Source organism: Solenopsis invicta, chromosome 2 (assembly GCF_016802725.1).
Source record: "Solenopsis invicta isolate M01_SB chromosome 2, UNIL_Sinv_3.0, whole genome shotgun sequence".
Lineage (NCBI taxonomy): Eukaryota > Metazoa > Arthropoda > Insecta > Hymenoptera > Formicidae > Solenopsis > Solenopsis invicta.
The window spans coordinates 5816900-5834002 of NC_052665.1; the positions used below are offsets into that span (position 1 = coordinate 5816900).

A 17103-nucleotide genomic window follows, 5' to 3' on the forward strand; every position below is an offset into this window, starting at 1 on the left:
GGCTCGTTGCCCTGGCAACTGAGAAGCTATGGACGCCAAAACAAACGTCAACTTGGGTTCCGCATGACACATGAGATCACGCTTGCAGCAGTTCTACAATTGTGCGGCGAGAAAAACAAACATAATATACATGTTAAAAATAGATTAGAAATTTTTACATTATTTGCTAAAAAATGTATTAAATATAATAAATAATGGTTGTAATGCAAAAAACAAATCGCGTAGGGAAGCGGAGTAAAATCTTTTCTTCTCTTTTTATAACCGCGCTATGTCTTCTTCTCACATCGATTTCGTAACCGGATTCGCGCGAGGCTCGCAAGACAAAGCCGAGGAAGATTTTAGCCTCTGCTACGCGTATCCGGTGATCGATGACGATCAGAAAACGAGTGAGGTGCTCACGAGGAGCAAGAGAGCGTCGCGAGTGTCGAACGGCAGAGACTCGTCGGCCGAGGACGGACTTTACGTTTCCGAGAGTCCGTTCACCGACAGGATCGTCAAGCCTTATCGACTCGGCGACGTCAAACCGCTGGACTATGAGTCACGGCCACGTTTTCGCGGGAAACTCGTCGAGATCGCGGTGCGGGAAGTTCGCGTTTCCCCGCCGCGCGAAGAAAACCAACACGCCGGGACGACGATCCCCGAGATCGTCTCGGTCTCCCTGCTTTTCAAGGGGAAGACGATATGCACGTCGAACGGGCCGTTCAACCGCAAACTGTACAAATTGTTGATCAGACATTCGGAATGCTACAATCTCTCGATACAGGTGCACGCACGACACGGGGCGTCCAGCGTGCTCCCGTTACTGTTGCCTCGACGTAGCGTCAGAGATCACAAGGTGGACGTAGATTTCGCGATCGGCGACAGCTCGGGTAGGATGCACGCTGGAACCGTCGTCTGCACTGTCTCCCTGTCGATGTACGGCAGCAGCGAGGAGCCCGAGGAGAGCAACAGCGCGTTACTCTACAGACCGAGCAACGACCCGAACGATCCGCAGAACAGTCTCTTCTTGTCGCGACCCCACAAGCGTTCCACCAGCAAGAAAGATGTCAAGCATTTTCTGCTGATAGACCCGGCTCTGGTCTTCAACCTGGCGGACGTCGGCGTGACTCGCAGAGCGCTACCGAGCGAGTCGAAATCGCCGGACATCGTCGTGACCGAGCAGTCCGCGTTCTCTCTGCTGGACGTATCCTTGAAGAATCTGTTCCAGGCCAGTCGGCCGCTCAGGCCGTCGTCCAGCGGTCGTAGGCATCATCCCCCCATAGGGAAAACGATTCTCGCCGTCACCATCGTACGAGGGGTGGAGGTGCCGGTGAGGGAGGAATCGGCGCTAGTCACTCCTCTGCTAGAGGTGGAATGGGGCAACGTCGTTCACGCGACCGCAACGGCGGAAGGGCCCGCACCCATCTGGCAGCAGACCATACACTTCGAGCTGCCCAGGCAGAACGGCGACCATTGCGTAAAATTCCGCCTGTATGACCAGCACCCCGTCTGGGGTCAGCAGTGGCTGGGCGAGACGAGAATACCCCTCGAAAGTCACAGGAATTATCAGGAACTCGAGCGGTGGATCGCCCTGTCTCCCCTGTTCAGTCCCGTATTGTCGTTCGGCTACGTGCAAGCCAGTCCGGGGCGATCGCACACCCGGATCTACGTGCTGATGAAGCTGGAGCAGCCCGGCAACGCCAAGTCCTTGGAAGCTAACGCCCTCGATACTTTGTTAAAGGGGATCCAACGCTGCCTGGCGACGCCCTACAAGGTAGCCGGGGTAGAGACTCCCGACGACGCTGCGCGGCTCACCATGCTTCTGCCGTCCTTGCCGATGCACTACGGCCCGGTCCCACCGCGCCAGGCCTTAAACGTCAACAAGGTGGATCACTACGGAAGAGCGGCCTTGCTCGCAACGCTGCTGCAAGCTCTCGGTTTGCAGTCGTACGTATTGTTAGGTACGTATTGTTACGCAAACTGTCAGTATCGTTAATTCTGTCCGATCGATATGCATCGGAGCGGGATGTTTCATTCAGAATGTGCTTGTGAATGACGTTACTTGCAGGTTCCTCACAGATAAGCCGATGGACCGCGTTTGTTTTGAGCATCGACGGAAACGACGTCGTCCTCTGGGATCCCGAGATCGGGGATCGCTATAAATTGAGCGACAGTCGCTCTTCGTTGATCAAAGTATACCGCCTGATCAATCACTCTGGCGTTAGTATAAACAATTTCTTTCTCGTAGCAATCACAAATTCATGTCGCTTTCCCACCTCGTGACCTATTTATTTTCTCACTCTGATCTTATATGAGAGTTTTTCTATTGTAGATATGGGAGAACATGCACAAATCTATTCTGCCTCATAACTTGAGGTACAACGTGGCAAACAGCAAAGACTGGAGGCCACTCGTGCCACCCGTCGCCACATCGACCAGCAATCGTTCCGTTCAGACGTTGGAACCAACAGTGATACAAATATCCGAGGAAGAGGCGCAGGAGAAGGAAGGTGCGCCGGAAATGGAGCAATACTTGCGAGACAAATTGTCTGACTGGCGTAGCGCTCTCGGTTTAACGACGATATTCAATCGTCACGCGGTCAGTATTTTGCGAAGTTTCGTTTCCGACATTCCGAGCGATGTGATGCGCCAGGTAGACAAGAGGGATCTGAAACAATTGTACAGAGCTTATCACACACACGGTTTCCTCCTACACCTGCGTCAGACCTCCCTTGACGAACTGGCGGAGCAAATAGCTTCTACAAAGGTCCACAGTATCACGGGCCCCGTTGAATTTGCTCTCGTTTGCCACACACAGCGATACGTTGGCAAGACGTGCTCGATGTGGCTGGCTCTAGCGATTTTACGAAGTCGCGGTTAATCGCGACATTGAATTGCTTTTCTTTCGCTGATAAATTGTCCATTTCTCCAAGATATTTGAAATTTTTCCAATTGTAAAAAAATCAAATAATTAAAATATTATTTAATCACAACACAAATAAGAAAAACTGTCTCGAAAGAATAAACGAATCGTTTAGAAATTACACGGCTAAAATACAGCATGAATTAATAATAAAAAGAAACCATAGATGAAATTAAATACATATATTTCAATGGTTCACGTTTCGAAAGCTATCTGATCATTCTCGATATTTTCACCTTTCCATGCAGCACCTTTCCATCGCGTTACGTCGTGAAAGACTACGATTTATTGTACAGCCACTGCCTGAAGTCATTAATTTGCGTGCAATACTGTGTGCTTGCTTTAAAGTAATTTTATTAATTTTAAGATATATACAATAAAATAACGCAAAAAAGTCATTTTATACATAATATTTGATCTGGCAATTAAATGATGTTAATCGATAAGAAAACTTTGTAAAAGAGCTTGTTGCAAGGACAAATAAACGTAAATCGTGAAGAATTAACATAATGCATTTCTTTGCCTTAAGCACTGCGCAGCAATGCCATTTTTTATAACAATTGCATCCGTTACACGTTATAATGATATATATGTATTCATGTAAACACATTAACAATATAATATAATTGCCTAAGAGAAATGTGTTAGGAGGAAACACACGATTCCCGCGCAAATAAACATGATCCATCGTCGAAATTAATCCTGCAATTTATTCACTTGCCAGCTGCCGTTCGTAAATTTCTATAGGAAATTTTCATAAATAGGAATACAAATCGTACTGGACGAAGGGCAGATTTATCGTGATTTACGACACGCGATAGAACAATCGCGATGAACATTTTCTCTGCTGCACTTTTCTTTTATTGATACGAATTATTTTTTTTTTTTATTGCTGTGCTCATAGTTCTCATTGCAACAAAAGTATCGTTACTTATATGTATATATCAGAATAATTATTATTCGTTGTAGAAAATCGTCCGTTGGTAGAAAAATTCTCGTCTAACTGATTATATGTATTTTTGTTTTCTTTTTGGTATCGAAATCTGTTACGCTTAAAAACGAATAAAAATCTGTAGACTATATTTTATTCTATTTAAACGTAGGTGTTTTGACGAAAGCGCGAGCGGACCTCCGTATATCGCGTATCTCCCCGTTTCCGTGCGGATCGATCAGGAATATGACTGAATAGGCTTCTCGGATTGGGACCTCTAAAATATTAATTCATACTGCTGCTCGTTTGCGAAACGGCACTTGCAAAGTTTGATCGAGTCAATTGCCTCGTATTATACGCACACACACGCATACATCTCGTTATGAAATTTTTACAAACTCACGAGTCGCATTGAATTTTGAGCGTTCTTTCTAGGAAATGTAGCCTCAGCCCTTCTGCGACAGCCCTTTCCTTTACGTAAACTCTTCATCCACTTTGTTAAAAAAACCCCTTCACGTTCTTCTCCTTTTTCCTTTTCCCCTATCCGTACGCTTATTTTTTATTTATACATGCACACATACGCACATTTCCCTCTTTCCCGTTACGCGATTTTTTTTTTTTCCAAATAATCTTACACTTAGAAAAAAATTTTATTTACTTATCTACTCTGATTGCCCCTTGAAAAAAAGATCGTTTGCTTTTCTGAAGAATATTTTTGATATTTACCTGAATCATCATACAATATATAAACCCTTCCGCTTCAGCCTCATGTACGTACATGAATAAATACGTATTAGGCTGAAGCGGAAAGGTTTATATATTGTATGATGATTCAGGTAAATATCAAAAATATTCTTCAGAAAAGCAAACGATCTTTTTTACGAACTCTCATTCTTTCAGGCCCATCGTGTTAATCGCACTACGAAACGCGCACGGTTTTAGATCTTCTTTTCAAGGTATATTCGTTAATATGTACAGCTGTTAGAATCAGTGTGGCGCCGCAAATGTACAATTGCTGATCTGATAACTTTAGAATCACGGTGCTAATTTTCGCCTCGCGAAAGCACTACTAACCCGACAAGGTGCGGAATCCAAACGAGAAATCACCCAGCAAACACAGTAAATAATAGTTATATAACTTGTGTGTGTCACGTTATATAACGAATTTTTACATTCTAGTAATATTGTAGTTATGTAAAATTGAATTGTTGATATTACAACACAATAACTTATAACAGTCATATAACTGCCGTTTATCAGGTTTATATAACAAACATTTTATTTTAATAATATGACTGTTATAAAACTGAATTATTAATACGACTCCTCCCTGCCAAAAATGTGCGATTAAAACCTATTAAAACGGAATCCTTTTTAATTGATTTTAATCTGTTTTAATCGATTCAATCCACGAGCGGATTAAAAGGTAATCGGTTTTAATTATATACGAATCGTAATTGATTTTAATATCGCTTTCGTGAATGATTTAAGTGTAATGCATAATATATAAATTTTTTAAAATTTTAATTCATTTGCATTAAGACTCCTAAATACTCTCAGCGACCACGTTTCAAAATCCTGACATTAGTAGCGAGAAATGATATGCTGAAAGGCTAAAAATTCTTGCGTGCTATTTTTTAAATAAAAAGCTATTTTGATAAAATAACATTGTACATCATTTTTACTAATTTGTAAAATTGTTCGGAAACTATTTTTTTCTTGACGGTTGTCAAGAATTATTAATTGCCAAAGAAAAACATAGCTTTCGGACAATTTTACAAATTTGTTAACGTGATTTATAGTATTGTCATCAAAATATCTATTTAAAAATGGTACATAAGAATTGTTAGCGTCTCAACGTGTCACATTGCATTAAAATTTGATTTAATTATAATTTATGAAATTCTGTAATTTTGAATTAAAATGGATTTAACAAGTGAGTTCTGGCGCCACCACTAGGTGGCCACGCCGTGGGAGATTTTCTCGTCAGTCGAGTGCGGCCACATGCGTTATATCTAGGCGTCACGGCGGCCGACTCTCCAGCTCATACTCTCATACTTCAGTGAAACTTTTAGGAGCTGATTATTGTAACCTTGAGACGAATACTCACTCTCACTTTTTTCAAACATGATGTGTATGTGTGGAACGCTGTTCCATATAAAATTTTATATTTTTATTTGTAAATAACAATTTGTATTGTTATTTAATTTTGTACTTAAATGAAATGTTTAATTCAAATTTAATCTTTTTTTATAATCCTTGTTAACGAAAAAGATACAAGAAATGTTTTTTGTAAATTAAACATTTATTACATTTATATTAATGTATTCTGTTTTAATAAATCTATCTGGGTTTTGATTAGGTTTTTATTTTCAATCGGTTTTAATACTATATTTTCGGTGCAGAAATTCCGATCGATTCGGATTACTTTTTTTTTTATCGGTTTTAATCGTACATTTTCGACAGGGCTGTATAACAAATATGATACAACTGTTATGTAACTGTTATTTTTCTTATGAGTGGGAAATTACAACTAACATGGACATTACATCGTCGAGCAGTGCGTTGTGGTCGACCGGGGGGGGGGTAGTTTAACATAAAAAAATAAAAAAAACGAAAAAAGGGGCAAGGGGAAAGAAGAAAGCTGCCCAGCAAACACAGTTACATAACAGCAATGTTAATAAAATAAAATCGAAAGTAACGCGCATGTTTTTTTATGTTAAACCCCCCCCCTCGGTCGACCACAACGCACTGCTCGACGCCGACTAATGTCCGTAACTACTCCTTCTTCTTCGCCGTGCATCGCGAGTGCCGTGGATGGGGCCCTCATCTCCCGACGAGGACACCCTCATTGGGCCTTCTTCTTGGACGTCTCGTACGCGTAACCGTTCGTGTGTCCGTTTGCGTGCCCGTTCGCAACCTTCCCGTTGCTGATCGCGTCGTCGAGCTGCTTGTTCATTGACACCTTTTCGGCGGCTCTTATCCTCTTGAGCCGCTTCTCCGCGTACACCTGTTTACCCTGCAAACAATTAAACGTTAGTCATGGACCGATAACAAAGACACGCGCGCGAGATGGGTGCGAGAGATAAGTAGATAACGCGTTCCAGATTTTGCACGAAATCCGCGTCTGACCTTTGCTATGTAGGCTTTGGCGTAAAAGTTTCCGAACAGGATGATGAAGGAGAACATGTAGATCACGAGGGCGTACTGCATCCAGAGAGGGAAGTCGCATCTCGATCGGATACCGTTGATCCCCAAAATCAAGGCGGTCGTGAACTGGATGAGTTGAAGGATCGTCAGATACTTCTTCCACCAGAGGTATTTGCTTACCGAAGGACCCAACGCGGCGAGTCCGTAGTACGAGTACATCAGCACATGGATAAAGCTGTTTACCATCGCTGGCAGGAAAGCTGCAAGTATGCAGAAATATAAGAATCTTTTATCGCATGTATTTTTTGTCATAAATTTTAACAATCGTCTGTTACACAGTAAAAAATAAAATGTCTCAGAAAGTCCACTCTAAATTTTAAGTTAAAATAACTTTTGAGTTATTTTAACTTAAAATTTAGAGTGGACTTTTTGGGAAAAATGTTAAAATTACATTTTATTTTTTACTGTGTATAATCTTTCAATTTTAATAACCATCTATAATAATAAATTTTAATAATTGTCTGTCGTAAGAGACAAAAGCGTAATCAACGTTTACGGCCTTTAAGTATTTCCATCGCGCAAACTTTTAACTGCACTTGGCGAATGCTATTAACATTTATCTAAAGATAATCTCACTGCCGCCAATATGTAACTATCATCAACGCCATTCAAGCCGATCTAAACGTTGGCAGCTAGTTAGCCAATTAGTAAGTCAATTTAAGGAAATGATTAATCGCACACTGTAATTAACGTTGAAACGAAAATACACTTACTGGATCCGCTCGGAACCCATTTAATTCCGATCCACCATAACGAGAACATGGTAGAGTGATGATAGACGTGGAGGAAGCTCAACTGACTGTCCTTCTTCCGCAAAATGAAGAAGAACGTGTCACAAAATTCCAGAAGTTTGCTAAAGTAATACCACCAAACTGCGTGAGCAATCTGAACACAAAAAAATATCAAATTTCTGAAAAATTTCCCTTTACATGCATCGTATGTAAAAATCCTTTTATTAATGTCTAATTTATGCCAAATCAAATAAACTTTTTTTTAAGACTTTTTTGCACTTTCTAGTGCTTCATTAGTATATTAATAAATTAATTTTTTTTTCTTTTTAGACACATTATAATTTTAGCGTGACAAAATAAAAAAAGACATTTATTTTTAATAGACTTTTTTTTATTAATGTCTAATTTATGCCAGATTAAACAAGCTTTCTTTTACAACTTTTTTGCACTTTCTAGTGCTTCATTATTATATTAACAAATTAATCTTTTCTTTTTTCTTTTCAGACACATCGTAATTTTAGCGTGACAAAACAGAAAAAAAGAAGATTTATTTTTAATAGACATTTTTTTAAATTACTCTCTTCATTTTATGATAATTCTCTCACCTGAAGTTCATCGGGACGCGTGATGTGCTTTATTGGCTGGCACACGTAACTATACTGTAACCTTGTGGAAGCTACGAACAACTGTAAAGAATACAGAAAGATATAATGGGCACCCACTTTCGAGTGAAAGTGACTGTGCGTAGAGATAAATGTAAAAAATGAAGGTACGTATCCATGATATTTTCCCATCATCGAGGGCACGAAATGATATTCACCTGAATGGCAATATAAGCGTTGAGGCAGGCCATGGCAAAATTGTAGGGCACCAATGCCCACGTTAATTTGAAAGCTTTTCGTTTCCTCATGACCTTAGGACCCGCCCAGACAATGAGGAGGTACAACATCGTATAAATTAACGTTGGTTTCGGCGAGTCAACCAATAACCATCCCCTCGTCCTTTCATCTGCAAATCGGACCATGTCAACGATATTCTAAAGATTTCTCAAGCTGTACCTTATTCATTTATAACACTCAATAGTTTGACGCAATTAAATCAACTTCCACTATTTTTTATAAATAAATTTATATAATTTACTCTCTTAATTTAAATCAGTGAAATTTTCACTGATTCCATCAGAGACTCAATATTTCACTAAACAATCAGTGAACTATGACAAATTCACTGATGAAATAGTGAAATCCCGCCAAAATGCGTTTATCCGATTATAAATGCGTTTGTCCGGCGGTATAAGGTCGAGTTTGATTTTGTACTCTATTTGACAAGTGGTGTATGTCCAGTTTGTGTTTTACATCATGAACTCATAGCCCCGAGGTAAGTATTAATATACACATTAATAATAGTCGATTAATGCTGAAGACGTAACTACTGTGAGTAATTATACAGGTTATTGGAAACTCATTGATTTAGACAGCGACGAGGCAATGTCACTGGTACAAACAGTGAATATTCACTGATTCGCAGTGGTATACTTATAACTGCAACAAACAGTGAATATGCACTGCAAATCAGTGAGTTTTCACTGATTTAAATTAAGAGAGTATAAATAATAAATATCAACCTTTATAATTATACAGTTTAATATTAAATATGACAAAAATTCTGATGTAATAATTTGATACAATAAAGATTTTATAACGAATTACCCGCAAGGGACAATGTCCAGAGGTAGTAGTCATAAACATCGTCGATGAATTGTGATGTTGAATTAATGAGGCTCGCCATCGCCTGCAATGTAAAGAATATCGTGCAAAACAACTGCTTTATTAACCCTCGGCAACTTGCATTCATGAATAACTAAATAAAGTAAATTTCCGATTTAATTGTAAACTAATGTTCTTGTCACACAAGTTGCAGCAAATTACATCGATTAATTCGTAGTGAGTGATTTAACGAGATTAGGATTATTTCAATCAAAGCGTTTAAGTACAACGAGGCAAAATTTCTTATTGTTGCATTCGATGCACTTTATTGTTGACATACTTTTTTTTTATACTGACGTAGCACATTGAATGAATGTGCAATAAAAAATTGCCACCTCGTGAAAAATAATTGGCACACAGCATTTCGATGCACGTGTTTAATTATTTCGTAATTGGAAAAAGATATTTTTTCAAAAGAATGATAAAAAAAAATTTTTTTTATATTTTTTTCTATTATCCTTTTTTTTAATTTAAAAATATAATTAAATGAGCAGAGGAAAGTACACGCGTCCAGGACGAATAAATCGCGTGCGTTTTCATGCGTGTAATATTAAGATATATGAGAAATCGACACAGCGTCGATTAGCTAAACGAAACATGCTGTACGTGCATCAGCTTGCAATTAGTTCTTAATAGCAGTTTCCTCGATGCACATCATCCGGTCGTTCACTCGCCGTATGTACCGCGGAACATAACTTTCACGCTCCGAAGAAACTATTACCGCTATCTCCCGAAGTCGCCATAAACGTGTCCCGACGCGAACACTTGTTTCTTTCTGTATTTTTTTTCCCTTCTTTCTCTAAGCAGCTTGTTGTCAAGTCGACGATCCATCAACTACCATATCCTTTGAGGAAAGTTACTTTCCTTGAGCGAGCGATCTCGCATTAAACTACTGGCGTAATTGCCGCGAATATTTAAGTAAGCATCTTTAAAAAAACGAATGAATTTGGCTGTTTCTTTGTAATTCGTTTCGCAACGGCAATCGGAATGATTGCTTCACAGAATGACAGAAGAGATTTCATCTTTTTCTAAAGACACGAAATAAATCTCTATCTCGTAGCACATAATACATGTCAAAAAGATTTTCCGCAAGGGAGAGAGTTACAAGGAAAACTTATTAGAGAATTTAAAGAAAAATCGAAAAGCTTTTTGAGCAAAGATTTTAGCCGTGAAAGCGGCGCGTAACAAAGTTACTTCACTGCAACGTATCATTTACCAACATGTCATTGTGCATATGTCAGCAAACACGATCGTACTCATCGCATGCATTCGTATTGCACACTTTAAATCAGATGTAGACAATTTTTTTTCCAAGTGTTATGCTGAGTACCAAATATTTAATGTTAACTATCATCACCGAGGAAGACGACATTCTCGGCAGAATTTGATTATTTAAAGACCTAAATATTAACTATTATTTATACGAAGAAGAATAAATAATGAAACGGTCAGGTCTCCGGAACCGTTTCTTTTCTTTTACACGGATGATAAATTGAAAGAGGATGTGAAAGCTCTTTAATAAATAACGGAGGAAAATTGTACATTCTTGATCAAAGTCATAAGCATTTGAACACCCAATAATTCATGCAGCGTTTCTCCTTAACACGCAAGCCGAATCAACGAATGTTAATGATAATGCTGACGCTAATGATGTATTAATTGCCACAAAAATAATTTGCATTGTATAACTATTAATAACGAGAAAATGCGATTATTCATTAAATTTTAGTTAATAATTACTTACAACCATCATTATAATTATCAATACGGTCATTAAGCACCGTATGATACGTGACAATGTGAAAACTGCACTTTCATTTTGAATGGAGTATTCAGATAGGCAGACACGAATGAGAGAAATCTTTAAAATTCTTTGTTAAAATGAACCCTGATCTTTATTCAAGTGCATCTAGCTCGACAGATGTAGCTTCGCGAAGCAGATAAGCAATGTGAATCAAGCGAAAGTTAAACTTGTAAGAAACGATATAAGTATAAATCCATATAAATAAATCCGATAAACTTGTAAGAAGCTTTAACTGAGATAGTTTCTTTTGAAAAATTTTTTAAAAGAGAGAAGAAGAGAAAATATAGCTCTTGTAAAATTTATTTATGTTAATAAAGAATTTATAAGGTTGACGCAATTAATAGAAAAATTATAAGTGCTCTTTGAAACAAACTCACATTATAAAATATTTAATTTTTTTATATTTCTAATATACATATGTTTACACCAACTATATATATAATTATTATTTATATCGATATTTGTTTATTTTAATACTTGAAAAATACGATTCATGTCAATTATATATTTATAAAGCCTATAAATGTTCCATTAATATTTAAAATTCAAAAAATATTTTTTTAATTTTGTTTTGTTTTTATTTTTAATATACTTAAGGTATACGTAATTCAAAAGTAGCATAAATTTTTGTTAACTTTTAATTAAATATTTAACTAATATTTTAATTTTTAATACTTTGATAAGATATTTTTTCATTTTATTATTTTTATTATATTTTTTTCAGTTGATTATCATAAAGAGAATTGCATAACTAATATGGTGCTTAAAACTAAAATGTATCTAAATTGCAAAATAGAATGACTGTAAAACCTCTGTTTTTCAAGAATTTATAAATAGATTTTCATAAATTGTATATACATATGTAAATGTATTTTCTTTGAACAATTTGAAAAAGATTATAAATAGTTTGTGCAAATTGTTATCTATTCGCATTAACACACGTAGAAAAGCATTTATTTAAGGTATTTAAATTGAATATCTTAAAAAGATAACATTTAAGAAAAATATTTCTTCATAAAAGGTCAAGGAGAACATGTATAATAAAATTAGAATATGATAAAAAATATATTTCTTTTAAACAATTAAGAAAAAAAATTAATTTATACGCATTGTTATCTATGTGATCATTATTGTATGTGAAAAAGCATTGAAATTGAGACATTTGAATATCTTAAAAAAATAATATTTAAGAAAAAAATTTGTTTAGAAGACCTGCATGGTCTCAAGAGAAACAATATAATAAAATTAGAATATAATACTATTTTTAAAAATTGCGATGATCTTTATATGATTTAAAAGAAACGATTTTGTAAAAATTAATTTTTTGCTATTATTTTTTCTTCTTCTGATTATATAACTTTCAAATTAAAACATTTTTTTTAAATGCTTCCTTTACAAGATATTTAATCATCTCGATTTAAATGCTTGTATAGGCTATCATGACTCACGACAAAGAAACTGTGAAAAGCAAGTGGTTATATTATGATTTTTGGAGTTCTTAAATTAAAAATAAGTTATTGCTTCATTTAGGCAGATAGTATGAAATAAGCTACTAATATGGAATAGAAGCATATTTTTTTAAAAAAAGCACTCCATTTAGGTGGCAATCAATGGAAATTGTTACAATTATTGCAAAACGTGATATAATGAACAGTAAGAATATTTTTTTTAGAGGTGCTTATTAATTTTAATTGCTCCTGAGAAGATTTTACAGCATTATTAATCGTGTTTCCAAATAAAAGTAAATTTTTTAATATGTGTGAATTTTTTTCATAATTTTATACATTTGTGTGAATGATATTATGAAAATTGTAATTCTTAATGTCTTTATTAGCACAGAAAGATTTTGCTTGCTATATCGAAATGTGCAGGTAATACAAAATATTAAAAAAAATAGAGACTATAAAATATACACTTTTTCTATTTGTTAATAAAAAATATAATTATACCTCATAAATTTTCAATATTTTATACTTATTTTTCACGTAGTTTCATGTAAACTGTCATTTTAAATTACTCAAATACAAAAATATAAACGCTTTTGTAAATAATATTTTACGTAATAATTTAATGATCCAAAATTTAATTTCATGTTTTTTTTACTGTTAATTTATGTTATTCTTTTTATGTGCCTCTGTAAAGTAAGCTTAACTGTATTCTGATTAGTTTACGATAAATAAATAAGTGGTACTTTGTTTCTTATGTTATTTGAATCATTATTCCTGAAAGTTAGTCCGAATCCTATTTTTTATACTTCCTTATTTACACTTTTTACTTTTTTTTTAAATATTGAAGTTGGATTTAAATTTTGGAAGCTTTTATTAATCGAATTTTATAACTAATATTCAACTATTTTTTTTTAAGAATCTTTCATAAATTAGAAATTTAAATATATCTAAATGTGTTGGTTAAAAAACGAATATTCTATTATCTACTGTTACCTTATTTTGCAATACAAAATGAATTTTTACGTGACAGCTTTATAAAAAGTTAATGTTTGTAATTAGCAATTTACGTCTGTGTACCTATAGCCCGTAAACTTTGCACTGCTCTATAATTGAGCACAAGCAGGGAAAAACTTGCCGATCAAGTTTCCTATCGCGAAGTCGATTCACCCATAAGTAAAAAGTAACGCTAGGCTTAAGAATGATCTCTCGTTCTCGAGGGATGAAAAAGACTGTCTTACCTGGCGCGGTTCTTTAATCACGAATTTCGGATCCTTGGTCTCTTTCTCTCTCTCTCTCTCTCTCTCTCTCTCTCTGTCTTAGTTGCGTGGGGGCGTAGTAGCCGTGGGATCGTTTCCGGCAGTGTGTTACAACCGCACCCGCGACTCCACGTCAAAATGACATGGCCCGACGACCGGTGTGTCCTCAGAGGATGACACCGCGCGAGAGAGGTGTCCGTTCGCCGGGGGAAAAAAATTCCTCTCCTCTTCTCTCACTGAAAGCGGGCGAGACAAACCGTGGGCACGTCGTCGTCGCCGTCGTCCTCGTCGTCGTCGTCGTCGTCGTGGTCGCTCGACAAAGTGGCAGCGCCGCGCGTCAGCTTAGCCGGTCCGCTTTATAACTTTGGTATCCTCCGCCATCCGTGGCATTGGTGGTGGTCGATCGGCAGGTCGGAGGTGGTATTTTCCACGAGCGTGAGCGACGTAAACGCAAACGAGGCCAAAACCGTGGATCGTGGTGGGAATCGATCGTGGGGATAGATCAGCCGAGATCGGTCAAGGCGAACCACGTGAGGTAGGATCGGTAGGATCGAGGATCCCACCGGGATCCCACCCCCTAACCGCCGCGACGAAATGCCCCCCTTCGCGCGCACTCTGTGATCGCGATTGGGATCTGCGAGCGGAGACAACGGCGGCCCACGATCGCCTCTCCTCTCCGCGCGATTTCTACTTCCGCTCGCAGTTTGATGAACTCGAAATCCTGGAGGCGATTTTCCGAGTGCGCTAATTGACCTCCTCGAAATAAGATAAATAAGGCGTACGAGAGTGCGAGAATGACCGTACATTCTAGTTTTCACTCGTTTGAGCAAACGCCACCTTTTCAAACCTTTGCGTATCGAATCTGTTCTTAATAATCGCTCATTGAATTTTAATGGAAGCTTGTTGTGCAAGCATAAAATTAATTCGTCGAACATTTTTTAATTGGCATATGTTGTGTATCCAATTCGATGCCTGTTTTTTGATGGATTGGTCTTCAATTTGTTAATTTAACAATTACTCAATTGATCAATTAATATAAATATAATTATTATATAAATAGTATAATAATTAATATAATTATTTTATTAAATAATTGTATAATTGTTTAATTAATATAAATATTTATTAAATTTGTAAAAAAATCACTGTCACGTTCTAGTTGGAGTAAAATTTGTATAATCACGTACATACTTGTCAGAAACTAAATGTAATTTTACTTATAAGCAACGTGATGCACAAATTGTCTTAACATCATCCTTTTTTGAAATTAAATTTTTAACTTTTCCACTTTTTGTAAAATTCTAATTTTATTTCGTTAAAAAGTTTCATAAATTACAAGTTTCATAATTTACGTTGATTTTTAGTACCACCACGTAACGCTGAATAAAACTCAACTTCAAGACGTAAGAATGTATTCAAGAAATTAGGAAGCGCGCTGGTCTAAACACATTTTTACAAAAATTACGATTCTGTAAGAACAATGTATACCTCGCAACGGCAGCAGGGATATAATTTAACCGGTAAACGTAAAAATTTTATGCCCAAACATTTTTTTTTAAACGGAACTCCATTTCCGACATGCTGGGGCTCTCGTGCACTTTCAGAAATGATATTCCCCGTTAGAATCGTTAAAACATCACCTGTAAATTTTAACAAATGGACCGTGACAGCGAACTTGTTCTGCATTCCAATCGGCAGCATAAAGTCTAATGATTTTATCGTCTCGTGTTTCGTCTAGTCGTTGTCAAAATAAAAGGCGTATCGTGTCTGTAATAATCCTCTTAAAAAATGATAAAAAGCCTCATCTCATCGTTTATTGCGATCACGCTGCTGACGTCAGCGTATTACAATCAATCATCGATCATTATACGAGATAACGCGAGATAACGCGAGATAACATCGGTCGAACTACGATGGACAAGCGAGATAACATTTCGGAAGAACATCTCGAACAAAAATGTGCCGGAACGATATTCGTTCCTCGGACTCACGGCGGAATGCCGTCATGTAGGTGCCACCGGCTACACGTTGCTGATGTAGCCTCGTTTTCCAGGCGAGAGTCGTACAGCATCTCCTCCGCGCGTTCGCGCTCCAAGAGGCTTAATTCCTCGCCTTTTTGCTGCCTGGCAGCATCGTGTCTGAAAAGTGGACAACGGAACGTTGCGACGCGGCAAGGACGAAGAAACCTCGCGAGAGAATATCGAGATTCCCTCTCGTTAACTTTAGAAAATATTACCTCAGAACGGCAACGATCTCCGAACGATACGTGAAACGCATATTAGAAAACGATAGAAACATAAATAGAAAGGACCTGAGAGAAGTGACGCTCACAGTCGTTGAGTCTCGATTTAATTTTCAATGACAGAAAATTTATTGTTGTTTAATATTGTTTTTTTTTTAAACGCGCAATAGCCGCGTCTCCCATTTTATTGCTTGTTCCAACATACGAAATAAGATCAGAGATCGATCGATCATTTTTCTCGTCGAAGTGACGAAAAGATTCTTTTTTCTTTTTTTTTTTTTAGCTTCGGCAAAGGTAGCACAAAAAGAAAAACGGCGATCAAGGAGAAAGCGATGGAGGAGGAGGAGGAGGAGGAGGAGGAGAAGAGGGAGGGCACAAAACCTATGTCAACGATAATCCGGTGAATTGAAACGGGTCAATGGACCGCTCGCCGACTGTGTAGCACGGTTCCAAAATCCAAATAGTTTGGTCCACGCACCGAGGTTTCTATCGGTTCCTGTTTACCTTTCACCTAGTCATGATTTACCATTTACGCTTAAATGGACCGGCACCACTTATCTATGAATTCGCACAGATTTCACCGACACCGCCAGTAAAAACTGTCTCGCGGTAAAAAGCTTATACGTCCGTTCTGTCGCTCGCGATAATCGATTCGCGCGACTCGCGCGCGGCAGAGGAGGAAGTTTCTTCTGTGTTACCGGAAGATAGGCGGCTTCCTCCCCGAAAATTTTTGCGGTATGTGAAAACCTCGCGATATGGAACAGAAACGGATTGCATAAGGATTCCGCTACGCGATGAACCTTGGAATCCTTG

The 17103-nt window shown here is 37.5% G+C and overlaps 2 protein-coding genes across 4 annotated transcripts in view; one reads left to right on the plus strand and one right to left on the minus strand.

Moving 5' to 3' along the window:
- Positions 1-39: 39 nt before the first annotated feature.
- LOC105200860 (coiled-coil and C2 domain-containing protein 2A) lies at positions 40-3407 on the plus strand. Its single transcript, XM_011168635.3, has 3 exons — positions 40-1940; positions 2048-2199; positions 2312-3407. Exons 1-3 carry the CDS (start codon positions 269-271, stop codon positions 2858-2860), a joined length of 2373 nt encoding a protein of 790 aa, XP_011166937.2. The 5' UTR covers positions 40-268; the 3' UTR covers positions 2861-3407.
- Positions 3408-6507: 3100 nt separating this feature from the next.
- The window catches only part of LOC105206542 (elongation of very long chain fatty acids protein 4), a 28043-nt gene continuing 17447 nt past the window's right edge, over positions 6508-17103 (minus strand). For 2 of the 3 annotated variants that reach the window (XM_039459645.1, XM_039459647.1), the window contains exons 2-7: positions 9484-9565; positions 8595-8782; positions 8380-8460; positions 7757-7928; positions 6966-7243; positions 6508-6852 (exon numbers count right to left, since the gene is read on the minus strand). In XM_039459645.1, coding sequence (XP_039315579.1) covers positions 6682-6852; positions 6966-7243; positions 7757-7928; positions 8380-8460; positions 8595-8782; positions 9484-9565 — 972 coding nt within the window. In that variant the 3' untranslated portion in view covers positions 6508-6681. Of the gene's footprint in view, positions 6853-6965; positions 7244-7756; positions 7929-8379; positions 8461-8594; positions 8783-9483; positions 9566-14030; positions 15139-17103 lie in introns of those variants that run through there. The other variant, XM_039459646.1, reaches the window with a different exon arrangement.